This window comes from Nasonia vitripennis, chromosome 3, assembly GCF_009193385.2.
Source record: "Nasonia vitripennis strain AsymCx chromosome 3, Nvit_psr_1.1, whole genome shotgun sequence".
Taxonomy (NCBI): Eukaryota; Metazoa; Arthropoda; class Insecta; order Hymenoptera; family Pteromalidae; genus Nasonia; species Nasonia vitripennis.
Genome location: NC_045759.1, coordinates 22,594,949 through 22,622,660, shown reverse-complemented (window position 1 = coordinate 22,622,660; position 27,712 = coordinate 22,594,949). Strand labels below are relative to the sequence as shown.

The following is a 27,712-nucleotide window of genomic DNA, read 5'->3' as shown; positions in this document are numbered from 1 at the left end:
AGAGCTGTATATATGCGATCACTTTCTACGGGCAAAAGTGTAATTGCTCGTGAGTGATTGGATTTTTTTCGACTCAACCTACCATTTGTCTTCTGCTCCCTCTGTGTATTGGTTTTTATCGCGATATTCACGCGCTTCGATGCTCTCGGATACGTATGTACAAGGATTACCTATACGCCTTTTTCGAGCGAAAACATATGAAAGGGACGTTAAACGTCAGAATCAGCGATATTAAGCCTCGAAAGTTTCGGGTAAACAGTCTAATCCAAAAACTAATCCAATCAACGCGCTCGGCTCTCTGTTTATACAGGGCTATAAGGCACAGACGCTGCTGCACCGATGACCGCGGGTGTATAATAGACGCGACCGGCTGCTCGGTCAATTTACCGGCTGAATAGAATACATCCTCATCCTCGTCTCTCTCTCTCTCTCTCTCTCTCTCTCTCTCTCTCGCTCCGCAGCCCATCGCGTGCCACATCTGCTTATACACGTACCGCGCACATATAGGTCGCGTATGCGTGTACACGCAGACGGACACCTCCGGGATGGAAAAGTAGTTTGATTCGCCTGGACGTATTATACGAGATAATCCGGGTCGGTAATGAGCTACAACGAGCCGTCATAAACCCGTACGTCTACGAGGAATACAAGGGACTCTCGCGCCTCTATTAGCGGCGGCATTATAGCTGCCCGCACGCGTATGTGTCTCGTACCTCCCTCCATCACGATTAGCGCGTCGCTTCGGTCGACTTTTTCTTTTATCTCTTTTTTTTTTATTTCAAAGTGCTATACGTCCTTCGAGTGTAAAACTACCAGCGAACGAGTATACACACATATCTCCAATTAACAAAGCAAACGCCACGAGAGCGGGTAAATCGCGTTAACGAGGGCATTAAGCCCTAAGAATGAATTCTCAAACGTGATTTCATCTTTCAGTGCCTCTGCAGCAGCAATAATACACCGGAGAAGCGTCTCGCGCTTCGCAGAGGGAGAGAGAGAGAGAGAGATCCCTGCACCTATAACCGAAATCGCTGAGCCGGAAGTGAGGCACTCTCCTTGACAGCCTCGGAATTGCGCGCGACTGTGCGTCGCTCCGTCTTCTCTCTCTCTCTCTCTGCTTCTGTACCGCAAGCGAGAGAGACGGTATTCAATTACCGCGTAGTGTAACTGCTGCAACGCGACTCTTACTCTCTCACGAAGGAGCATACCGTCGTCGTCGGTGGTGCGCATCAAGCAACTCTCTGGTATGCGCGAAGACAGAGAGAGAGAGAGAGAGAGAGAGAGGGAGAGAGAGAGAGAGAGAGCAGACTGCTATTGATTTTGTATCAGTTTCGAGCGAGACGCGCCGCCAATGAAGTGTGTCCCGCGAGAGAGAAAGATACTCGATAAAAGACGCTCTCGATCCATGTTTTATGCCGCTGCCAGATGTCGCGTTCCTTTGGGAGATCCACTGCTACAGTGTGTAGAGGCGGCTGTTTCGACGGCTCTCTCGCGCAATTAAAGAAATTCAGTGTCGCAAGCTGGCTCTTATCTGGCTAATGAGAGCGACGAGCTGCTGCTTTAATCGCTCGCCAGGAAGCTGGATCCTGTGGATTGTCACGAGGCGAGATATCTGTAACGTTCGCTTATACGTTATATCAACGATCATATCGTGGGAATTCGTGAAATTTATCGAGCAGCCGGGAAAAGCTGGGCTGGTCGATTAACGAACGTTTTATTACACGGCTTCGATAAAAATTTAATACACATCGTGGCAGGAATTGAGGACGGAGTATATAGAGGGTATATATATATATGAAATAACAGACACTCGTAACGATTGACTTCCATCGATTTAATAATCAGCGTTATTCTGTATAACACCTTGAAACTTACACAGATATTATCGCAATTGTGTATCGACATAGATATACAGCTAATTTTCATTCGTCCCTCTACTGTGTAATCGGCACTCGCGCGTAATCCTCTTCGTCGTTTAATATTTAATACAAAGGTGTGGGGGTCGCGCCTAATAATCTCCATTATTATACATCCACGCACAGAGCCGATTTTCCCGCGGGCTCATCATCCCATACTCCCACTCACTCACTCACTCACTCTCTACAGATAATCGTAATACAATATACACACTATGTACACGGACGCGGTGTGTCGTGGCCACCACTTATACATACGGATATCTCGTTGAGTTTCTCCCACGATATCTCTCTCGCCGACGCGCGTATCATGTCGTACAATATATCCGATACAGGCCAGTATACAGGGATGATCGACGGGTGCGTAGTTTCTTCTTTTATATTTATAATATTTATACGCATATTTACTTATACACGATTTCGCTCGTCTCTGACACTTTCTCTCTCTGTACTGTATAGTACGTTCAAATCGCGGGGTACAAAAACGATCAGCTGATAAACGCGCGCGCTGAAAAAATTCGTCCGATAACTACATCGCTATACAGCCATGATTTTGTATACTTCTTATACTTCTTCGTCGATATTGATATATTCGTGTGTGTGTGTGTTTGCGCATAGAATTCGTTTGCTTTATAATATACTCGCGCGTGTGATATACTTGTGTGTATCGAAGAAAAATATCAGTTCTATGTGTCGCGGAAATCAACGCTCGCTGTATATTTGGCTTGTGGCGCGCTCAATTATGTATGCGCAATGGAAAACAACAATATAACTCGCGAGTATATTCGACAGGCATGATGTGCGCGGCTACACGTCCAACTTATCATTATTACTGTTATCCTTATACTATTATACGCCTCGCGATATTGCATACAACGTCGTATACAAGACGATAAGTAAAGGGGCTTTAAAAAATAAATGCGTTATACAAAATGAAGAGAATCGCGTGGTAAAGTATACGATAAAAAATAATGAGCTTCGCGTGCTCAGTTGTCTCAGAGCGTCGCGCAAGCGGCCGTAATCCCGAGGATCGCGAGGATCCAGGATACGAGGCACCTGGAGGTACCGGCTGACGTGGACGACATCCTCGGCAGTTCCTGAGCCAGTCGCTGGTTGTTAGCGGCCAGAGTCGCCAGCTTCGTGGTCCTGTAGTCCCGATCGAGCTCGACCCCTGGTAGAGTAGCTCGACAGGTGAGGTTCATACTGCCGCCCGGGAAGTGCTGTCGCTGAAGGGGCATCGACAGCGAGAGTCGCGAAACCGTGGCGTCGCCGATCGGCTGCTGGCTCTTGTCCCGCGACGGCATCTGCGAGCAGAAAACGATTTGTTTTTTACCTGTATACATGTTTGCCAAAAAACATCACGATACAGCGCGCGCGCGTCATGAATGCCGTAATCTGCGCGGAGTGGCTCTTGTAAAGCGGAGTCGTGAAATTCCTCCCAAAAACCATGAGCGACTTCGCATGTGTATATATAGCTTTCCGCGAAAACAGCGCGCGCGCGCACGCGCACTCGACAATAACGAATTCATCGCAACGGCCCAGCTGCTGCGCCCTAAAACCCTCCACGCACACCGCGCGTCACGTATAATACACCGGAGCACCTACTCGTCGACACTAGCCCCTTTCACGCGGACACGCACTCACACACGTGCTGCTGGAGAGAGCGGCAGTAGCCTGTCAACTCTCTCTCTCTCTCTCTCTCTGCGGTCATCCCGAAATTATATAGCGGCCGGGCCTATCGGGACGGTCTGGCCATTGGCTCTAATTGGATTCGCGCGTTGATCCCGTTGCCTCTCTCTCTCTCTCTCTCTCGAAATTATTACCCGGCTCAGCGCTATACGGCGGCTGCAACTTTACGGGAAAATTACACGAAAACGACTCGACCCACTATCCGAGGCTAGCCCTTTTCTCCTATATACGCGTGTCTATGTATACGTGTGCATATGGTCCCAGTAGTGCAGCCGATGCTTTATAATTCCGCGTGGCATATGCCCGCGAGAGCCTTGTTGTGCATAGTCTATATATATATATATATATATAGCGCGCGAGGAGAATTATGTATACGCCGCTGCTGCTGGTGGTCAGTGCGTGGGAATGATTGCGGGGTGTCGAGTTGCGAAAAGTTTGCCGGATTAGCGGCTCTATATACAGCTATAGCTCTGTACAGGCGGGGAAGTGCTGTGCGCCCGGGGATGAAAGAGTCGGTGCGTGTCGCGGCGCAGTATAGCGGCCGTCGTGTAATAAATCCCCGAGTTCGTTAATTAATGTCGAAAGTTCCGCCTCTATACCTACACACACACACACGATGTGTGCAGGAGTGAGAGAGTAAAGCTGTACACTTGGCGGCTCTGCGGTGGACCGACGTACTGGATGAAATGTGTGTATCAGTCGATTATTGCGGATTACAGTCTTATGGCTTTTTTTCCCGCTCGCCGCAGCGGGTGTTGTACGTATAAGCTACTCGGAGCCGCTGTTTAATTTATTAACTTTCCGCGTAATATCGTTGTTTCGAAACTACCTGCGCGAACGCAGATCTAATTAGTTTTTAGAATAATTATTCAAATTCACTCGTTTATACCTCCTGATTGTTGAGGTAGAAGGTCAGCTCCGCCGGGGGCAGACTCGGCGCCGAAGTACAGGTGGCGTCGAGGTACTCCCCTATCTGATAGTGGTTCTGGACGCCGTCGAGAACCGGGTTCTTCTGAGGCAGTATCGCGACGCTGACGTTCGCCGAGGCGTAGCCCGTGTCGAAGCTCCTCTCCAGCGTCACCTCGCACGTGTACGTGCCCTGGTACAACTCCATGTCTATGGGACAAAGAAAGAAATAAAACAACGAAATCCCTCGCTATACTGTAATTCTGGAAAAATGCTACATAACACAGGCAAATATACGTACTCGCCCGCATGTCGTCCTGATGTCCCAGTAAAGTGAGCTGCTCGGCGTTGCTGTGCTCGATGCTCACGTGCTCCTTGTGGACATTGTCCTCCGGTCTCTTGGACGGCGAGTAGAGCAACAGCTGCTCGTCGCCCTTGTACCAGCCGACCGTGTAGAGCTCGTTACCCTTCAGGTCGTACTCGCATCTCATCTGCAACTTTGTGCTCCGCGGATCCACGACGTTCGGCGCGTGAAGCTTCTTCACGTAACGTATTCCCGGCGGTGCGTTGCTCGCGCTGCCTGCAACACAAACGTTGAAAATTTTTTCATTTTCATTAGTACACGCACGTTTATTTTACAACGTGTATTTCACGTTTAATGCACGTCGTTATGAATTGATTTCGCAAAATAAACACGTCCTCGCCAGTATACGTTCGTTCCATTTTATCATGTATACCTGGTCGATGCACGCACGAAACGTGTATGCATACGCGTATCGATACAACCTTTAATGGATTGATGCCATTTGCAAGGGAGAGAGAGAGAGAGAGAGAAGCAGCTATAGTATACGCCAATTACATGTCGCGCGCAAACAAACGCGAGCTTTTCGACCTTCGCTTCTTAAAATGAAAGGGACGCTCGCGCCGGGAATGGAAAATCGAAATAAAGCGCGAGTGTTTTCGAATATATCCGTTATACCCCGTGAATGAATTCGCGCGGAAATTCCATCTGGCGAATGTATGAGGTAGTCATTCGATTTTCACGCAATAAAGTTATATAATCAAAGCTTTTTGATCTCATGTTTGTTCTCATCTCGTGTTTGTTGTTCGCCTCTGGCGATTTATCAAGCGCGCTTGGGACGCGTAATCAAAATTTATCGCCGGGCGAGATTAATTTCTCGACTTTCACCGCACCGCTGAAATTTACGAGCTTTTTACGCGATATTATCAAAATCCAAATACCTCATCACGTCGATATCGCGCGCGCGTATCAATAGCGAAATCATCTCAATGCGCGCCTAAGACACAATACGCGGCTCTCGGCCAGTGTAGGCGCGCGTGTAGGTATTATTGCAGCGGTGGGCACACGCGGCTTGTAAACCAAACAGCGGCGGTACAGCGTCGGTAACAACGCGGTACACACGAGCACACGTAGTCCAGTTCATAACGAAGAGGAAATTCCAGTTCCGGCGATCGTAGTTCCACGCGTGCGCGTGGCGAAGGAATTATTTATTTAACGCTGCCGGACAGCTCCGCATACAGCGATATAGCCCGCGCGCGACTAATTGAAAGTATTCGATTAGCCATGCTGTAGCACACGCGTGTAATAATTATCGAGTCCTGCGTACACTCGCTCGAAATCGTAAATTCCCGAGTAATTCGCGACGATCGCTTCGCCGAATAAATAACTGACTCTATTTCGAAAAAAGTCCGCGTTTAAAGGTTCCGCCGGCAGCGCAGCTCGAAAGTTGATTGGATTTGTGCGCTGCCGGGGGTCTATACGTATGGACGGTATATTTTCGCCTACACACCGACGCGTCGGAAAAAAGAATACCGATGGGCCGCTGCTGGTATCGGGAAATTAGAGAGGCTTCCGGATAATCTAATCTGCGCACGCGTGTGCAGTAGCATAGATGACTGTATAGCGAGTCGAAGTGAGCTAGAACTCGTTCTCTCGATACTTTCGCGTTCAGCGCATTTCTTTCTTTCTTCTCTCTCTCTCTGTCGACTGGCCAGTGTAATTGTTAGCGTTTTAAAGAGAGAGAGAGAGTTCGCTGCGAGTCGAGGTTTATATTCGCTGCGCGAGCAATTAGCGAACTTTTTCGCAGCGGAGGAAGAAAGAGAGAGAGAGAGAGAGAGTCGGTATATAGGAATACCGAAAGTTCGACGAGGAAATTTTCATCCACGAACTCTTATTAATACGGTGTGTAAATCTCATAACCCACAGTATAGAATATATAGAAGAGCCGATGAAAACTGCCCGGCGAACTAATAAACAGAAAAGTTTCGCTGAATTCCAGCACACACAGCCCGCGGCGCTCGCCCGAAGAATCCCTCCCCTCCGCGCGCATAAAGCGTTAACTATAGAAGAGCGTCATCTTCCGCCGCGCGGTCGTCGTTTCAGTCGTCTCGAAGAAAACGGCCCTGAACGAGCTTCTCGTAAAGGCCAATTAAAGCCAATTGTCCCACATCTCGCAGCGGCGGGTAAACGGAATGCGTGGACGTATACGCTATGCGCACTGACGCCATCCTCCGTATGTGTGGAGTGTCGCGCGTAATTACAACAATCTGCGGGATGTCTCCAGCTTGATTACCATCGTCGTCGGAGATACGAGCGCGGAGAAAAGAAGTCGACATCTGCTCTCGCGTGATGAGATCGTTTCAACGTAAAACACAGCATCGCGTCGTCCAGTGGATTATATAAACGTATATAGACACGACTAGAGCGTTTGTAAATTGAAACTGCGATGCGCGCCGCGTACAAAAGCGAGAAATCGCCGCTTTGCACGCGCGCGGGACGGGTAAATACGAGGGGCCGCGACTGCTCGAATTTATTGCTCGCTTAATTAGCGGGTAAATAACGCGATTAATATGGCGGGCGCTGTTTGCGCGCTGTGTATATTGCGCGCAGAGGAGCGAGCAGCGTCGCGCGAGTCTGTATATAAAGCGCGACAGCGGCGGGAAATTCAAAAAGCCCGCCGTTGCTACACAGTCGTCCTCCTTCGCTCTGCGGTAAACACCGCGTTGCGTTTGCCGCTGGATTATTGCAGTTCGCTAACGATGAGCTGTGTGGGGGAGAGCGACAAATTTTAGCGTCGATTGTTTGCTCTCGATAATTGTGCCACTGGGTCATTTTTATAACTATACACCGCTCGCGAAGCTCTGTATTTCGAGGAATTTCAACGTAAACAAGGGTAATCTTTCTTTTTGGCACGCGGCGTAATTGCTCCGGCTCCTTTATCAAGCGCCACTAATTACGGGCAATTAGAAGACACATGTGTTACGCGTCGCTGAAAGAGGAGAAAAAAAAAACAAATTCCCGAGAAGCCCCGGCGCATCGCAGGCCGTCTAATGCGGCTATTAAACATTCAAATCTCACTCGTGGCCGCGCGCGGAATGAATATACTCTTCTCTGCGCATAGCTCTCGAGTTATACACGACAGAGATCACCGCTCGAGTCCCAGAAGAGCAGATCCGACGAATTGAATCCAATCAGCTGCTTAATTAGCATGAATCATCGCGCGCGACAAACACAGCGCGCTGCTGAATAAAAAAAAGGCTAGGAGGAAATCAAAACGATATACATCGCTGTCGATAAACTCCCTCGGAGAATAGTTCATTATCTCGTCTTGTAATACGGCGTACAGCCGGGGGGTGGGCACAAAGCCGCGCGTTTAACGGCAAAATCGACGCAGCAGCAGCGTCAAGGAACTTATACCGGCTATATAACACGCTGATATATCGGCCTGCAGCCGCAGAGGCAAGAAAGCGCGCTCTCGCTTTATACAGACCCCTTTCCCCATAGCCCATTGTCTCCCTCTCTCTCTCTCTCTCTCTCTCTCTCTCTCTCTCTCTCTCTCTCTTACTCACCGTCTCGCTCGTACGGCAGCCTCGGTCCAAGGCATATTAATTAATCCGCTAATTATTAAAGTAATTGCCGGCTTAATTGGCCCGGCGGAATCTCCCCGCGCAGTGCCTGCGGCTCTCTCTCTCTCTCTCTCTCTGAGCCTCAAGAGAGGCACGACACAGAGAGAGAGAGAGAGAGAGAGAGAGAGAGAGAGAGAGCAGAGCACGGCGCACGACGACTTTATCGTCCGCGGTCCCTCTGCCCTCTTTTATATCGCTTTCGTCAGGAGGACACAGGCAGACACAGACGGAACGGGTGTATATGGAAAAAAAGAAGCGCGCCGAAACACTGCAGCGCATAAGGGAGCGAAGGACGAGGGCGTAATTTATTTACGCGGCGCTAGTCTCCGACTTCCGCAGCGAGAGCGGCGCAGTATGGCATCTCTCTCTCGCGAAAGAGGGAATAAAAGAGCGGAGCGGGGGACGCGCGGCATTGTATCGCAGTTAACTACTGCTTAAGCGCGCCTCGGAATATAAAGGGCCGCTGGCGAATTATTTAAAAAGCCGCGGATCCATATATAGACCCATAGAGACGTAGAGAGTGAGAGACACTGGTTTTCCATCGCGATGTGACGCATTGTGCCGGTCGAAGGATGAGCTCGCGCGATGTGTATTCCATTATAGCGCGCGACAGCTGCCGCCTGCGGACAATAAAATAAATAGCTCTCGCGAGAGAGAGAGAGAGAGAGGGGGGGGGGCGAGTAGACGAGGCAAACAGACGCCGCCGCCACTTGTCTCGTCATTTCGTGTATAGCCTTTATGCAGCTGCGGAATTTTTGAATCGCGCCAGCGCCCCCGAGGTTACGTTTGAATTTCGCGCGCTTTTGAGCTTTGTCTCTTGCTCGCTCTTCGGGAGGAGGGAAGGAGCAGAGGAGCTAGGAGACATCACAGAAGCTCGCGGAAAATTAATTGAGCGCGTCGCGCGCGGATAAAGATGAAGAGCAGCCGTCCTGAGGCAAGACGCGAGGGAAAGCTGCAGCAGCAGCAATCGAATGAATATATAGAATTTCCCTATGATTTATTCAGGAGAAAGAGAGCAAGAACCGGGGTAGACGTCCGGAAAAGCTCGGGCGAATAATCGATCGGACGACGACGACGAGTGAAGGAAATTCCAAAGATTACTGCTCTTACAGGGAAATCACGAGGGCGAGATGAGGTGCGAGAGCAAAAAAAGCTCCGGCTCGTCGAATTTGATGTATATTTCACAGCCAGACGACGTTTTCGAATGCATTATACCCATACACGCGCGGAAAGGGATGCCGGCTAACCGATCGCTCGTTATTATTGCCCGAGAGAGAAGGCTATACAGCGTTGCAGATTTAATGGAGAGCTTGTGTACGGCTTTCATTTGCGCTTCCCCCAACGGGCTCGATTATTCCCGCGCGCGTTGCGTTCTATTACGCGCTCGGCGCGGAATTTCAAAATACGCGCGATGAAATTGAATTCTCCCGCGCTTTTTACAAGTGCGCGTATATCGAGTTTTCCTGCGTTATTTTTTCTTTCTCTCTCTCTCTCTCTCTCTCGCGATCGATCGCGTATACAGAGAGAACGCGCGAAATTGCGCGGTGAGAAAAATGAACGAGAAACCCCGCGCGGTTTCTCGCCGCCGGTAATCATTCGCGCGCTGCGCAGCCCCGGAGTAAAATCGAATCGCAAATCGATAGGGACTAGCCCGGCCGGAAGACGGGTATAAGTCTGTGTAGGTGGCGCGGGAAATTCAATCTTGCGACTACACGCGCCGTCGGTTTGGATGATCGTCGGAGGCTTGATTTTACCTCGAACTTTTGCTTGTCTTGCGGGTGTAGGTAACAGTTTGCCGCTGCGAGGGATGCAGACACGATAACTCGGTATAGCGGAGTAACCGTCCGGTATTCCGCTTCATGAACACACGGCTATTGGCGATCTTGGCGGAGACAATTATCCTCTGGATAGCGCGCCGTTACCGGCGATTTATCGCGCGAATAGTCTTCGTCGAATTAGCCCCGACTCGACGTCCATCGTCTATTCGAGTCCTACATAGATAAGTCCGTTAGCCATTACACTCGCAGTATACCTATGGTCGAAGATCTTGGGACGGCGATTAAAAGCGAAGGTGCAGGTATATAAGTAGGATAATTAATAAATCACAGCAGCGGCGATAACTGAGAGATAGGAGCTGGAAAGTTATGGGGCAACTTTTTCCGAATCGATAATCGCGGGAGATATCGCGCGCGAGCGGCGGGATAACTTTAGCCATCTTAGTAGGACCGCTATATACACTATATAGTGCAGCTCTGCAACATATTACCAAAGCCCGGGGATGAAGCCGCAGCCACCCCCGCGCGACTATATAACAAGTCAGCACTACTGCCAAACGAGATTCCGATAATATAATTATGTTAAGACTGCAGCAGTGGAGCCCCTTTAGTCGTTTATGTATATATAGACAATGCGCGCTCGATATCAAGCGCTACCTAATACCTGCCGAAAAGTTCGTCGGATCGCGCGGCGGCCATTCATCAAGCTTCCATAATACACAGCGTGTAGGTAGTGAGAGAATTCGTAAGATCAGGGCTCCGCGTAAGTTGATTGGCCCGCGGCATTTTCCTCAAACTTCGGCTGTACCTATATCCTCTTCTGCGTGTGTGTGTGGGTGCAGTATACACATAACTCGCGCGGGTCAATCCACGTCGTGGTGTGGGTGTATAAGTCGCGCGCGAGAATCACGGCTGCGTGATGTTGTTGCGGGGGAAGCATCTAAGAGGCTTAAAAAATTACTTCCGGCTTGATTTCTCCTCGGATTCGTTTCATGCGCACGCTATATACTGTGAGAGAGGGATTTTCCTTAGCCGCAGGTGGCATTAGGCTTATACCCGCGGCGCGGAGCTGTGATGTGCTTTTTGAGAAAATTAAATGCTCGCAAGCTCTGACCTAATTTTTCCACGCGAAAGCTGTGAGAATGACAAAAGTATACGGCCACGCAGCCGTGATTTTCTTCCCCGGTATAATAAACCAGTATTAACAGAGAGTTATGACTCGGCTGTGAAAAAGAAAGAGTTCCATATATATATATATATATATATATATATATATAAACGCGAGCTGGCTCGACGGAACCGTTTAATCAATTAGCCATGCACTTAATAAGCCGCTCCACTTCGAGTCCACTAAATCACTTCTAATGAAACCGCAATTATCATAATATATACGACGACAGTCGAAGGGAACATATAACTTCCGAGGGTCGAGTCGTCGTCGCACTATACCCAGTTCCCGGTATTGTTGCGTCATAAACTCTCTCTCTCTCTCTCTCTCTCTCTTCGCCCTCGCGCGCCGCAATCTCGATAAACTCGAGCTTCTCCCCCGTAGCGATTTTTTTTACGTCCGTTTCTTATCCGCCGTCCGATTGTTTCCTCGAACCCGATAAGCGCCGGACGAACTTATATACCCATAGCTATACACGCACTGAGCTGCACACACTTCAATTCATATAGCGGCGCAGCGCCGGTGCGATTACCATTTAATTGGCCCTTTCTGCTGGGCCTTTACTACCTCGTTAATACACACTCGTCGATTCCGCAGCGCGAATAAAAAGCCCTCTATAGAGCCAGGTGCGCCTTCACTTTCCAAACTCTCTCTCCCCTGCGCGCGATCTATATAGGCACACACAGCCAACGCGATTGTGTCGGGAGCAAGTGGCGCGCGTTTATATATATATATGGGTGGAGTATATTTTTTTTCGATCGTGTTCCGCGCTCGCGGAAAAGCCTTTTGAAAACGCACTTTCGCACTAGCTCTTTTTTTTGGCCTTTTTACGACGCAGCAGCAGCAGCCGTGGCAGTAGCAGTTGGGACGAAAGTTTGCCTTTTACCCTGGACATTGTTTGTCGGATCTTTTTCGGGCTGCGCGAGCTCGTGTATTTTTTAAACGGCCGCAGCCCGGCGCGCGGAGCCTCCAAGTTTCGGAATCCAATAGCCGAAATTGCTAGCAACCCCTTTATACGACTGCCTGAGAGAGCCCTGTACATAGTGAACGGAAATTCGTTTCCGAGTGAGCCACTGTGTCTTTGCTATTATATTCCAAGGTGCATGATAATTAGGATTAATGGCAGCTGCTTCGCGATTTCTTTCAGGCCGACTAATGAGATGGGAAAAATTGTGTAGAAGACTTTCTGCCGCACATCAGCCGCGACGAGGAGTACAGAGTCGCGTGAAAAGCGACCGCGAGATGGAAAATAACGAGCTACTCTCGTCAAGATTTTTCATTAATGTGCCTCTGCGCCCCCCGCGCACGAGTATAATATTAATTAAGAGTATAGTTTCATTACGTAAATGGCCATTGAGGGGTTGTGCATGCACGCACGATTCTTTTTTTGCGGCGACGTCTTCGCAACCGCCTACTTAATGAGAAATTGTATAACTACTTTTGAAATACAGAACAATCGCATTGTCGAATTAGTAGCACCAGCGCGGACGCGAATTCCAGCCACGACAAATAGATCGCGTAACAAGCGTAGAACTGCGACTACTATATTATACTAATTACAGAATGTACCGAATCCGCGTGCGATGTGTATGTGTATATATACATAATATTCAAATAGTCCCGAATTATGTTGAATACCTCGACGAGCCTCGACGCCGATAAATATATGATGTGTATTATAAACGCACGATCCCTGCGGTTATAACAACCGCACACGCGAATATAATCCAAGGACCGCGGAGATCGCTGAATCATTTAAACGCGGCGAATTCGCTGACAAACGATCGCTTTAAAAGTCGCTCGACTCGATTGCAATAACACATGTTACTCGAAGAAAGCCGACGTTGTGCGAGTAAACATTAGAGAGACAAAGTCAAGGTCGTGTATGTATGTGCAACGGGCACAATACCGTCTAGACTTAAAAGGGCGCGTTTATCCCGCGGCGATTGCCGAGCGATATTTTTTTCTCTCGTCGGTGCAGCGCGCAGCCGCTTGTGAGAAACAAGTGCAAAGCCGCGTTTGTTACAAAAAAAAATAAATAAAAATAACGAACAACGGGAACGACGCGCGGACGGATGGAAAATTCATTTCGAAAAAGCATACGCCGACTCGATGCCACGAGTGTGTACCATTGTATAATCGAATTAGATAGCAAAGCTCGTCAAATTTCATTAGATAAATCGAGTTATCCCCGCGGCTCATCCCTCTCCGCGCGAATCATCCGCGCACACTCTTCATTTCGATTGATCCGACCTACTTCGTATGTCTATACTGTGGGCTGGAAAATTACAAAAAAGCTCGCTAGTGCCAGCCAATAAAATCCAATTCGCATCGGGATGAAGCAGACACCCCCGCGTCGGCGCGTTGTCAAACTTCATCGCGCTAATTAAACTTCGAGTCCTCGGCGGCGGAAGTGTTAATTGGATCGGTACTAACGAGTAGCCGCTCGCTACGACGACGAAATCCGCGCGCGCGCGCGCGCACCTTTGGGCAAAACTCTTTTGTCCTCTCGCGCTCGGCTTCTGTGATCGACAGCTCAAACTGCCGTGCAGTAGAGTATAGGATCGTTCGCGTCCTGCATTGCGGCATCCATTGTATAGCGGCGGATCGACGTCGAGAGGTAGAAAGAGAGAGAGAGAGAGAGAGAGAGAGAGAGAGAAAAAGGAGTAGTGGACACGACGGCCGAACAATATGTCCACTCGAAGGGACTCTCTCGCGAGACGAGTGCGTTATTTGTGCGTATGAAGGTTCTTCGCCGCGAGTGTAAGGCAGAGTTTTGTTTTCGCCGAGCGCACCTCGGGATTTCGAGTGCCGTCGTCATATTCTCAATCAAAGTTCGTTCGCGTATGTATTTTTCATTCACTGCGGCCTATACCGTCGAGTTTGTTTATGCGCGATATTACGAGATGCGAGCTTGCTCTGTTTTCGATGCCGTATGTGATTCTATGAATTTTCTTTTCGCCGAATATTACCGACAATTCTCGCTTTATTTGTTCAAGCTGCGGCTCGCGGAGTCATCAAACAACAAATACACACTGCGTATATGCGATTCGCTCGTATTTATTTTAGGGGCAATAAACAGCCTCGTTTGCGAGAAGAGACAAGCTCGCTGTTCCGCGGTAACGAAAATAGAAAACCGGATATTAATTTTGCAAGAGCTGGCCGCTGTTATTTTTCGAATGGATGCATGGCAATGCGAACGCGTAAAAAAATGCTAATATTCATTAGACCCCCCCCCCCTCTCTGCCTCTCTTGGCTCTTGCCTCACGTTTGCAGCGCGAGGGAGCTTGCGGGAGAAAAAATACGCTCACCTCATAATGATAATGGCACGGGAATTCGAGAAGATTAACGAGCAAAAAGTTGCAATAAAGTAAGTATACACACGAGATACACACACAGAGTAGCCGCACGCGGGCCGCGTATCAAACAAGCTGGAAAAGTGTGTATCACCCGAACCCGCTACTCTTGCGGCTCTCGTATACACACACACACACACACACACACAGCTGCACACCGACTCGACGTCAAGAGGAGAGCGCAACAGTATAGCGCGAGATAATTGCAAAGCTCGCGGAGAGAGCGGATTACACGTATGGGTGTGTGTATATAGGTATATACGTGATAATCAGCGAGAAAGAAAGATATCAAAGTTGGCGGTGTATGTACATACACTATACGAGGAAAACAAATTCCAGGGAATAAGAGAGAGAGAGAGAGAGAGAAAAAGAGCGGAAATTTATTACGTCTCCCTCTCGCTGTATATTCGCTGCATCGGATAAGATAACCGTACGATCCGAAGAGGATTAAGTGCCGGCTGGATGTATATTCCGTATTATATTAAACAGACGTATATATTGTTATCGAATCGAGTATACGTCAGGCGAATGCAAAGAAGAGGAAAATTGAAAAATCGAAATAAAAAGCGATGCTAGAGAAAGAAACGGGGATGGAAAACAAAAGGCGGCGGAGGAAACCGCGAGCCAGAGCCTCTCGGCGATCGGAGAATGCCTCAGTTAACACTGCGCCCGCGCAAGCTCTCGCGGATCCATTGTTAATTATATTGCCTCTAGCACACACGCTTCAAGTAACAGTGTGCTTGCGCGCTCGTTTTTCCCTCGACTCTCTCTCTCTCTCTCTCTCTCTTTGCAGCGTTATACGTATACACCCATTTTTGATTTTTTGTTTCGTCCGCGAGGCTCGTTATTTTTCTCCGCAGCATCCTGCCGATAGCCCGCAAGTGGTGCACTTGAAACTTTTTTTCGTTCGCGTTGTTGGTGTGCGTGTGTACGCGAAGTGTGTAAAATTTCGCGATGCAGCCGAGTGTGTTCATTTATTATCAACAAACCGATCGTTGACCAAAAAATTAGAGCTTCGCTTACGGAGCTAATTGAAGAAAAACCGAGTACTAGTACTACTTTCATCACTTTGTACCTTGTCAGCCGCCTTTAATATATAACGAGGACGATATGCGGGGGGATGTAGCCTTTGTTTGAAGAGCTTTTGAAAAAGCTCCGCGAGCGCGAATTTCATATAGCGCGCCGCCCATCGAAAGCTCATATTTACCCAAGCAGTTATAATACATCCGCAACTTTTCCTCCCGTCGTCGTCCGCCGAGCTATATAGAAAAAAAAGGACACGAAATTCGCACGTTCAAACGTCCCGCGTTTAATATCATTTCCGCGGGCTCCCGCGCGCTTCGATAAATTCTTTCCCGGGAATTTCTCGGCCACGGCCCGTTTCAAAGTTTTATATAACCCGCCGAGCGAATCTCGGTGTCTCTAGCATGACGAATGTTCCCGGATCGTTTGCATAATTTCACCGACCGAGTGCTTGTAATTCCAATCAAATATCCCCTCTCTATGCAGCCCTCTATATGTACCCGCAGTGATTTCCACGCTAAGACGACGATTAATGGAGCGCCGCGCGCTTCGCCGAGCGAATGTACACCACACACACACACACTGCCTCTCGATTTGGCAGCTATTCCTTTTTTTCGGGGTGTAATCCGATTGAAGCTATATAGCGTGGTTTTGCTCCGCGATTTTCAATAATAACCGAAAAATACGCGCGTACCTCGTTTTTTATCTCGGCGGTTTTCGGGACTGTAGCCCCGACCCTCGTTGTTTCGCGTGGGTGTAGTGCGGAAAGAGTTTAACGCTTCGTTCTTTTGCCCTGTTTGCTCGTGGCTTAGGAAAAGATGCATGAGATGGCTCGCGGTACACAGGAGCGTGACGGATGATTCCACTTGCGGTTAAAACAAACAACATTAGCATGTGTGTGTAAGCTCCTGTGTGGATTTTTTTTTTCTCGTTGTACCTGCGTCTACCGTTTGAGATAACATTTAACGTAGCAACAAATTCGTTCTATCGGTTAATTTAGCGGTGTACTTAATCGATTTTTATTAAAGTTTGATTTTATACGGGCAGTGTACGAGCTCGTGGAAATCATCGCGGGAGAGATGGCTGGTTAAATATTTGACCAGCTAGATTGATATACTGTTTAAGCATGTACCTGCGTGCGTGCGCCGTGCAATTATATTACCTGCTATAACAATGGATCACAATCTCTATATAAATTTTCAAGCGCAATGATTTCGTAATCAGCTCGCGTTCTCTGGAGATTCGTTAATAATGCAGATTCAACTCATTGCTTCGTAATCCAATAACTCTTTTTATGTGTACATATATGTGGGTGAACACTATATACTTATTCCTATACCACAGCATTCTCCGAAAGACATTCATTAGCCTTCGGTTTAATTTACCTTACTCACACGCGCTGCAGGCACGTATACACACAAGAGGCGCAGTCATCCGGTGGATTAATTAGTTTCGAATCGCCAGCGGTCGATCCGACCACATTTCTGCGGTTCCGCGTATACATAATTGTCCACTTATCGCAGAATTCGAGCGCCGGCATAATGATCCTCTATACACTCTCGTTCCGCGTAATATCCAAGGTTTAGCCCAGTCGGTCGGTCGGTCGATTGAGAGAGCGAGAACGGACGTACAAATTTTCCGACAATCAATTGCACAATCAGCTAGTTTTCGATTACCGTGTCAATTTCAACCGGCTCTCGCGAGATGCATACAGCTCGCTATAATTGAGATCAAACCAATCGCCCTCGGCAAATTTGACGATGGATTGATCGACTCCCTATACTGCGCGGACCGCTAAATACTCCAAGAATTACGAATAACTCTATATTATAGAGAATCAATCGTCGTTGCCTTATCGTTACGATCCGCACGCAACGAGCGGCCATAAAGCTATTCGAACGAAGTAGGCCCCATTAGCTTCTAACTCGCTCGCCGAAGGGATAGTAAAACTTTCATCCCCGAAAGCTCGATTCATTTGTTTCTCCTTATACGCGAAGCTGCCCCCTTCCCGAAAAGAATAGTAGCGTATCCACGAAACGCGAAATGACACTGCAGCGCAACCCGCAAGAGACAGACGGAGCGGGAGAGCGGAAAAGCCAGAGGCTATACGCGATATTCTAATGGATCGCCTCCGTATAAACGGCAGCTCTCGCGCGCATTTAGCCGAATGGGTAAAAGAGCGGTTATTTGCGGTGCACTTGAATCGAATTGGCTGCCGTTTGCATAATCTGCGGCAACGGCTTCGCTCTCCCTACCCCTTCTATATACGTATACGTATACACTATACAAGCGTACACACCCGCATACTCGCTCGCTTTTTTTCGCTCTCTCTCGTTATACACGTCCCGCCTTTGTTCCTTCGGCGCGTCGTGTACAACCTTTGACTCTCGAGAGCTGACACGGAGCGTCCGATATCCGCAGGATTTGATAAGCGTCGAGTGGCCCGCGCGAGTTATATGAGCCGTATTAGTCGTCACTTATTCATCGCTTGTTATCGATCGCCTTCTGCATGCCGTATCGATCGCTTTGGCTTCTCGAGATCTGCAACAATAAGGTGTTTATGTTGGCACATACGGCGAAGCACGCATCGAGCACGCATGGAGAACAATGGAGGAAAGATTAAACAAACAAAGTTACAAACCTTTTAAAAAGGCTCTTGCACTGGTAACGAGTTAGTCTCTGTCGGGTTTCCAAGCTGTAAAGACGGATTAATAAATCTGAACAAATCCATATTCAATTTATTTAATTACTTACCTGCGAATCTACGTACGCTCTGCAATACGTACACTTAACTGGCGCTGCGGACAGGATACTGCGAGGCTGCTGAATCGAGATTCTCCTCCAATACCGTGACGGAAATCATCAGAGAGGAAGCGGCTGGTGTTTCAACCCCTTCGTCGCAGTACTTTTGGGACGTCAAGTTTGAGGCCCACATTCGAACAGAGATTCACCTGGAATCATCAAAGAAGAGAGTAAGTCTTTGAAATTCCCTATTCACCTATCTTTACCTTATCCCTAAATACGACTGATTTGAGAGCAAAATGGCGCAGCAAATCACAGTGGAACAATTTAAATTGAGGTTAGCCATATGGCGTGACGCGATACCAATTTATGAAGGAGGAACAAAGCTCCTTTCTCACTTTCTCCAAACATGCGATAAATTTGTTGAAAATTTAGTCACTGCAGAGGAAGCATTAAATACAGCGCTATTTGCGTTAATTAAATCAAGAATTCGCGGAGAAGCTTTAAATTTAATAGTTGCGAATGATCCAGCAACATGGAATGATTGTAAAAATCTCTTAATAAATAGATATAGCGATCCCAGCTCGGAGGACCTGCTATACAATAAACTTAGCTCTTGTTTTCAACTATCGAATCAAAATTATGAAAAGTATGCTGATGAAATTAAACAACGTTTAAATAAGCTAAAAGAACATATAAACTTAAACAATCAAGACCGTAACTTGATAAGTATGAAGATTGGGTTTTACGAAAATGTTGCGAAAAATACGTTTATAAACGGAATAAAAGAGCCGTATCACACACATCTTACACATTTCGAGTTGGCGGATATAGAGGCTTGTCTGATAAAATGCAGAAAGCTTGACAATCACGAGCAACAAGCTGCATGTTTAAATTTCGCGAGACAACGCGAAAGTAAACCAAAAACCAATAATGTAAACAATAATTCAAAGGGTACAAGCCCGTTTATGAATCAGAGAAATAATAGTCCGTTCAATAACTCTGGAGCAAATAAAAGTCCGTTTTCATTTGCACCTAGACCCGCAACTGCACAAAATAATTTTGTACCGACATTTGCAAATAATTTCGGACGACCTATTCAGCAAAATCGACCGACACCGATGTCGATTAATACCAGAAACACCAATCGGCCAAATAATAATCAGAGCAACCGGTCAAATAATTTTGTCCTTCAGAATAAATTCTTTAGGAGTACCGGACCACCGAATTTCATTTCCGAAGAGTTGCATTATCAAGAGGAGCAGCAACCGGAGGAAGATGCTTACAATGAGGAGCAAGAAGATATTAACGTGAATGACGACAATTATGAAAATCAAGAGAATTCAGAAAATGAAAATTTTCAACGGGATTCCGATCCAACCGAAGAAACATAGTAAATTTAAATAACATAGGCAGTTCGCCCGAACTACCACACATAATAACTACAAATCCATCGCTTAAAATACTAATAGATTCGGGAGCATCATCATCGATTATTAACCCTAAAGTAGCCTACGATTTATTTTCAAATTACGTTTTTCCATATAAATTCGAAATTAAATCTTTGCATAAAATAACGCAAGGGACACATGCACTCACCTTTCCGATTTTGCAAGAGTTAGGTGACAATACACCAATTACATTTTTAATTGCTCCTTGGCATTCTACATATGATTGTCTAATAGGTCACAAGGACCTACAAAATTTAAAAGCAAATATTAACTATAGAACTCAAATATTTAGCACACCGAGATTTGAAATTAATTATTTAAACAATATGCCGGATAAATGTAAAATGGTTATACTGAGCAATCATCAAGAGACAAAAGTGCAAATCCGAACGGAACACATGAATGAAGAGGAAAAGGAGAAAATTATAGCTTTGTGTCAGAAATTTAGAGACTGTTTCTATAATGAGTGTGAAAAATTAACAGCCACAAATGCAGTCACACATAAAATAAGGACAAAGGACGAAAATCCGATTTATGTAAAAAGTTATAAATATCCATATCACCTGAAGGAGGTTATTCAAGATCAAGTGGGAAAATTATTAAATGACGAAATTATTCAATCAAGTAATTCACCTTATTCATCACCTGTCTGGATAGTACCCAAAAAGCAAGATGCAAGTGGAAAGAAGAAATGGAGAATGGTTATTGATTATCGTAAGTTGAATGATAAAACCATTGAGGATAAATACCCATTGCCGAGAATGGACGATATTTTAGAGAATTTAGGAAAATGCGCATATTTTACAACATTAGATCTAGCACAAGGATTCCATCAGATACCAGTTGATCGAGATTCAGTAGAGAAGACAGCATTCACAGTAGAAAATGGACACTACGAATACCGTCGTATGCCCTTTGGTTTAAAAAATGCACCAGCTACATTCCAGCGATTAATGGACAAAATTCTCAGAAAATATTTACACAAATTTTGCTTTGTATACATGGATGATATAGTCATATTTTCAAAATCTCTCCAAGAACATCTACAACATCTAAAATTAGTATTTGAAGAACTTCGGGAATACGGTTTGAAAGTGCAATTAGATAAGAGTGAGTTTTTAAGGAAAGAAGTACCTTTTTTGGGACATATAATTACACCAGGAGGAATTAAACCAAACCCAGATAAAATCAAGGCCATCGTAAAATATCCCATCCCAAGGACACAAAAAGAAATTAAAGCGTTTCTAGGATTAACAGGGTTTTATAGAAAATTCATAAAAAACTACGCTAGAATATCAAAACCACTAACGAAAGCGCTTAAAAAGGAAGAAAAAATAAACATAGAGGATAGACAATATATAGAAGCATTCAATAGACTTAAAGAATTAATCGTCAATGCACCAATACTAGCTTATCCAGATTTCACAAAAATGTTTACTGTCACAACTGATGCGTCAAATGTCGCTATTGGTAGCGTTCTATCGCAAGATAAACACCTCATATCATGTTTTTCACGAACCCTGAATTCAGCTGAGCAAAACTATTCGACCATCGAAAAAGAACTACTAGCTATAGTCGAGGCGTGTCGACATTTTAGACCATACATATACGGGAGGAAATTTACAATCGAAACAGATCATAAACCACTAACCTGGCTCTGGTCTTTAAAAACACCAAATTCACGTTTGATTAGATGGAAAATAAAATTAGAGGAATATGATTATGAGATTAAATACAGGAAAGGAAGTGAAAATTATGTAGCTGACGCCTTAAGCAGAATAGAAATAAATAATCAGGAAGAGAATGATGACTCACTTTCAATGATTCCTCAAGTCTCGGATATAACATCGCGCCGAATCGAGGAAGTGGACGAGAGTCCCGGCGATGATCTAGAAACAGCTCACACTGCTGTAGAAGATCCAGTGTTTTCATTGCCTATAACAGACAAAAATATTCATGCATTTAATTATAGCATTATAATAAAATCGGGAAGGGACTACAATGTGAAAGTAAATAAAGATAAGCTCAAGATTCAGTATATGGTAAAGATAAACAAGGATGAAGCTGAAACACAATTATTAAAATTTCTAAATGAAAACGTAAAACCAGACAAACAATACGGGATTTACTTTACGAATGATGATTTGGAAATGATCGCTTACAGAGTACTGCTAAAACATTTCAATGAAAAACTAAAGTTGATTAAAACTAACACTTATACACCCGTAATAGACAAAAATAATTTTTTGAAGAAACTTGAGGAATATCATAATAGAACCCATAATGGAATTCAAGAGACAATAGCCCATTTTAAGAAAGAGTTATATACACTAAATATGGATAGGCTCGTACAGAACTATATTAACCAATGCGAACTATGCTTAGAACACAAATATGAGAGAAAGCCTTACGAAACAGGAAGGTATGGACCCATTATCGCTAATAGGCCCTTACAGCACATACATATGGACGTTTTTCATGTTGGAAAAGAAAAGTTTCTGACAATTATTGATATATTTTCGAAATACGCTCAAGCTTATCATCTATTGGATGGGAATGCTATAACAGTATTAAACAAACTGAGGCATTTCGCATCACATCACAATTTCCCAGATAAAATTACTACGGATAATGGGAGTGAATTTAACTCTGCTGTATTTAAAGAATTTTGTCGGATACACAAAATCGAATATCATCAAACTACAATCAATAGACACACGTCAAATGGACCAATAGAGAGATTACATTCAACTTTAAGAGAAAAATTAAGTATTTTAGTCGATAAAAATCCTCGAGAAACAATAAAGAATCATATGACTACAGCAATCCTAATATATAATCAGAGCATTCATTCATCAACAAATTTTGCACCGTTTACTCTACTGTATGGACCATATGAGGAACTGCATAAGCATGTCATCGAACCTGGAGTCGACATAACCGAGGAATATAATGAAATACGGAAAAATGAAATTTTACCGTTCTATGACGAATTGTACAAAAGACAGAAAGAGAAACAAAAATTACCTAATGATTCAAATAATGAGTTGGAAAGTAGAGAGGTATACGTTAAAACCCACCAACAGCAACGAAATAAAATCGCACCCCGTTATCAAAAGTTATTAGTTAAGAAACAACAAGGTCCCTCATTGGAATGTTATATACACGGACAACCACGTCGTTACAATCTAAAGAGCGCAAAGAGATTAAGAAAAACTTCTTCTTTGCAGAAAAATGATGACGATCCTGGGGATGGCGATGATTATGGCCATTTCGACGATAACCGTAAAAAGTGATGAAATTAATCCTGATGCGACACACTTTGATTATCAGCAAGGAGTTGGAAGAATTATAGAAAATTATCATTACGTACATTTCTTCATAAACACATCGTCGCTCAAACGCACCTATGGCAGAATTTTGACTGACTACACCATATTATCCTCAAGAAAAGAACTCAAGAACTCAAGTCTATTAATGGAAGCAAGATTATTATGTCAAGAAATCTATCAAGATCTGCAGGAGATAGCACCATTCGGTGGAAGAAGAAAGAGAGGATTAATAAATGGAGTAGGAAAGATGATCAAATATATATTTGGAAATCCAGATTCAGATGACTTAGAAAAGATTAATAATTATTTAGAAAATTTTGAGAAACAACAAAATGAAGATATTTCGGTTTTGAATAAATCTATAAGTTGCATGAATCAAATTAGCAGAACGATAAATAGCAATACTGAAATAATTAACAAAAACTTACGGAATCTTATGAAGATTCTTAACGATCAAAATACGCGATTTGAATTAATTGAGACAGTTGTAACTCTTATTGTGCAGGAGCAACATTTTCTAAATCTATTAGGGAAAATAAAAAGATCATTCGTTTTCATCGATGAAAAATTTAATTTGGAAATATTAACCCATGAACAAATACTAAGTATAAAGACACATCTATTAGAACTTTATTCCCAAAAAGAGTTAATATCACATTATCATAATTTGTTAGACTTTCGATTTGCTCAGGGATCAGTCGTAACTATCCACGATTCCATAATTTATACCATAAAAATTCCTATCCTAAATTCCATTGAATTCTCCCTTTTTCAAAGACTTGCTATAATTAACCGAAATAACCAGACGGAGATCGTAACGATACCGTGGAAGCTGGATGGTTCGATAATAAAATTATTTTCAAGAAGATGTCAATTGATCTATCAGAGCGACTATGTATGCTATCAAATCCTCGCAGAAGACGCAAAAACAATAACAATTTCAATAAATGCGCCTCTAGCATTGGCGTATCCACTCCTAAACAACTTGATACTGATATCCAGTAATTATAAAACAGAAATCGAAAATAACAAGAACAAGGAAACATTTTTTGGAACAAAAATCTTTGGAGGAAACAATCTGTTGATACAGGGACATAGGGTGGACGACAATCTCGGAGAACTTAAGGTGTCGGAAGTTCAACCATTGATCATCGAGAATCATCAACGGAGATTCGAACCGCTAAAAACGCAAGCAGTACCTACGATGGAGACACCAAAATTCACAAAATTCGGAATCGAATTCCATACATCAATAGCGTCATTTATAATTGTCATGCTGATTCTAATAATTGGAATAATTTTCATTATCTATAAATATAAATGTAAAAACAGGGGTTCATGTAAAAGCAGGAGTCCAAACGGGAGCCCACAACATACCGAGATAACAAATAACGAGGACGTCATTCAACTTGGGCATGGAGGAGTTATATGAGCCGTATTAGTCGTCACTTATTCATCGCTTGTTATCGATCGCCTTCTGCATGCCGTATCGATCGCTTTGGCTTCTCGAGATCTGCAACAATAAGGTGTTTATGTTGGCACATACGGCGAAGCACGCATCGAGCACGCATGGAGAACAATGGAGGAAAGATTAAACAAACAAAGTTACAAACCTTTTAAAAAGGCTCTTGCACTGGTAACGAGTTAGTCTCTGTCGGGTTTCCAAGCTGTAAAGACGGATTAATAAATCTGAACAAATCCATATTCAATTTATTTAATTACTTACCTGCGAATCTACGTACGCTCTGCAATACGTACACTTAACTCGCGCGCGTGTTTGCGAACTTTTTTTGGCGCGCTTTCCTCGATGACAGAGTTCGATTACTGTTTTTTTGATTAGAAATCCACTTATTTTTCTCTCGCAATCGCGAGCGGCCCAACTTTACGATCTCGAGAACGTAATCGGGTTATTTTTCCAGCCGATAAACTCGTTAGCATCGCACTGGAGTCGTCGCTTGATTCGCGCGCGCAACCGTCACGTTCTCCAAATGAATCCTCCGGACGTTTATATCCGCAGTGAATATTTCAGTCGCGCACGCTCGGCTTTAAGAGTGATATCATGTCGAAGTTTTACGAGAGAGACGGACGCCGCTCGTCCGGCAATTCCGCCGACGGTTTTTATAATTGCTATTTACCGCTGTTAAATTGACGTTTACGCGCTCTCCTCCTCTCTTCGAGCTATATACTCGCCCCCCCTCCCCCCCCTATACGTATAAAAAATCCATTATACATGCGCGAGTGCTTCTTTCGCTCCCTGCGCTTTAAACGCTTCTGGAGCTTTATTTTATAAATAATTACGCGCGACAATTAAAATTTAACGGCGCAATCGCGGGGAGGCGCCGCTTAAATCGCAGTATATTCGCCGGGGGCTGCCGACAGTGTGTATATGCATTTTACTGCCCCGGCGGCCGCTCGAGCGCAGGTATATATATAGAGAGAGAGTAGCTCGTCAACCGAATACGGCAAATCTAAATTGAAAGGATTATGGCTCGCGGGCCTTTTAGGCTTGATTAAATCAAAATTTCAGCCCGTACATAAGACCGCGGATCAAATGTATGCCCGCGCGTGCCTAAAAAAAAATGCGAGCTTTTACGCGAAAAAATATCGTAAAAACGGCCGAAGCTCAATAACTTTTAATAGCTTTCCCTCTGAGCGCGGATCCTCTCGTCGTCGTATATAACTTTGGAATCTCGTTCGCGCAGGAAAAAAATCGCCTCGGCTATCGTCAGCGATGTATACCTCGTCGTCGGCGTATAAGCGCAAAAAAGCTCGACGAGAGTTAGACGCATTTCGCGCTCGATTCGTTGCCGACGCCTTGCGGTGTTTGCGCAGGCACGTTTATCGGGCCGCGGCTCAACGACGCGTGAAACGTGCCAGTAGCATCGTTTTTCTCTCCTGCCGCGAGGTATACGACTTGTTCGAATCGGCAGCGGCTGATAATGATGTTGCGGAGAGAAGTCACTTTTTCATTTCGTTTCGAACAACCAAGCCGGCGAGGAATGCGAATTAATCTCGTTACGCTCGTATATAACGCGCTGGAATTTTACATCACGTATCTTTCTTTTACGCTCGCGCTTTCGCGGAAAGTTTAACAAAGGAGGATGTACCGCTGCGCGGAATCCACGTATAATTTCATTAGACGAGGTAAAACTCGCTCGGGCCGGTCAGTTGCGTTCAAGAATTTAATCGCGTAAAACCGGAGTACATAGAAGAATAACGAGAGGAGCAAACAGAGCGGCGCGTTAAGGCACATCAATCAAGCTCGGGAAGTATGTGCGTGCACTTGAAATTCGAAACACCTCGAGCGCACGCTAATACCTCATCGCTCACCGCCAACCCATAGGGCTAATAGACGGCGCACGTGCTAACGCAAACAACACGGGGACGGGTGAAAAGTAGGTGAACCTCCCGAGCGCGCGCGAGTGAAAAAGATGAAAAGCGAGGAAGAAGAAAGAAATCACCTGTCGTCAGCGCGAGAAGCATCAGCGCCAAGGCAGTCGGCATCCACCGGCACGTCCTCCTCCTGTGATGCTCCGCCGAGAGGTTCATCGTTCACTTGCTGCTACTCCTGCTAGACGCGCGACACGAGAACGAGAGCTTGCCCCTAGGCGGCCCTTCTCACATCTCTCGCTTTTTCACACCACTTTTATTATCTCTCTCTCTCTCGGTTCGTCTTACAGCCGGCACATCTCTTTTTTTTTATAGGTACGTTCGGAAGCACTATATCTGCGGAGAAAAATTCAAACCAAACACTTTGTCGCACTCTGCCAATAATATTCAGCGCAGATGGCAAGTGCCGAGTCAGCGGCGGCTGCGATTTCGAACTTTACGCGCGCAATATAAGCCCGTGCGGCCGCGCGTCAGCCGGACCAGCGCGCGAGTGCTGCGGCGGCTGCTGCTGCTGCGCTCGGGTCTCTCGCGCGCGCGGCTCTCTACGCCACTCCCACTCGCGCATGCTCCGCAGTTTGTACACGCGCGATGGATATAGGTATATATATAGAGAGAGAGAGAGACTTTCTCGAAGTGCCGCTCACGTGTATACACGCCTCTCTCTCTCTCTCTCACTCTGTGACTTATATACAATTAGACGTGCGCCGGGCGCGTGTAGTTTCTCCGGATGGAGATACGCTGTAAAATCCGGCGGCGCACGTGTCCGGCTAATGGCTCTGGGCTGTTGTTGCTGGCTGGGCTTGGAGATGGGTTATGCTGAAAATGAGGAGGGATTGCGATGTTTGCCGCTGATGCTGCTGCTGTGTGGGAGATTTTTCAAAGTTAAGGCTGGAAATTGCGAGTTGCGGTGAGCTCTTGTCTTCTTCTCCCTCCTGTATAGTTTTTCTTCGCTCCTCTCTGCGAGTGAGAGAATTTTCAATGAGAGGAGAGCTCGATCGTGGGAGAGTATATTTGATTAACGCTGGGGCACTCCGCGC

The 27,712-nt window shown here is 45.5% G+C and overlaps 1 protein-coding gene across 2 annotated transcripts; it reads right to left on the bottom strand.

The window, feature by feature from the left end:
• Positions 1-1,813: 1,813 nt before the first annotated feature.
• On the bottom strand, positions 1,814-27,178 carry LOC100679863. 2 transcript variants are annotated; one of them, XM_003425633.5, is made up of 4 exons: positions 26,747-27,178; positions 4,813-5,091; positions 4,495-4,721; positions 1,814-3,220 (listed from the first exon to the last, which is right to left on the bottom strand). In XM_003425633.5, the coding sequence occupies exons 1-4, from the start codon at positions 26,832-26,834 to the stop codon at positions 2,912-2,914; spliced, it is 903 nt and encodes a 300-aa protein (XP_003425681.1). In that variant the 5' UTR covers positions 26,835-27,178; the 3' UTR covers positions 1,814-2,911. The 2 variants fall into 2 exon arrangements, with proteins under 2 accessions (XP_003425681.1, XP_032454102.1); XM_032598211.1 differs by lacking the exon at positions 26,747-27,178 and adding an exon at positions 18,060-18,169.
• Between the last annotated feature and the right edge of the window lie 534 nt (positions 27,179-27,712).

Coding starts and splice junctions, on each gene's coding strand:
- LOC100679863 (XM_003425633.5), bottom strand. CDS start 26,834: ATGAACCTCTCGGCGGAGCATCACAGGAGGAGGACGTGCCGGTGGATG. Junction 4,722..4,812: donor TCAGGACGACATGCGGGCGA/GTACGTATATTT, acceptor TTTGTCCCATAG/ACATGGAGTTGTACCAGGGC. Junction 3,221..4,494: donor TCTACCTCAACAATCAGGAG/GTATAAACGAGT, acceptor TTCTGCTCGCAG/ATGCCGTCGCGGGACAAGAG.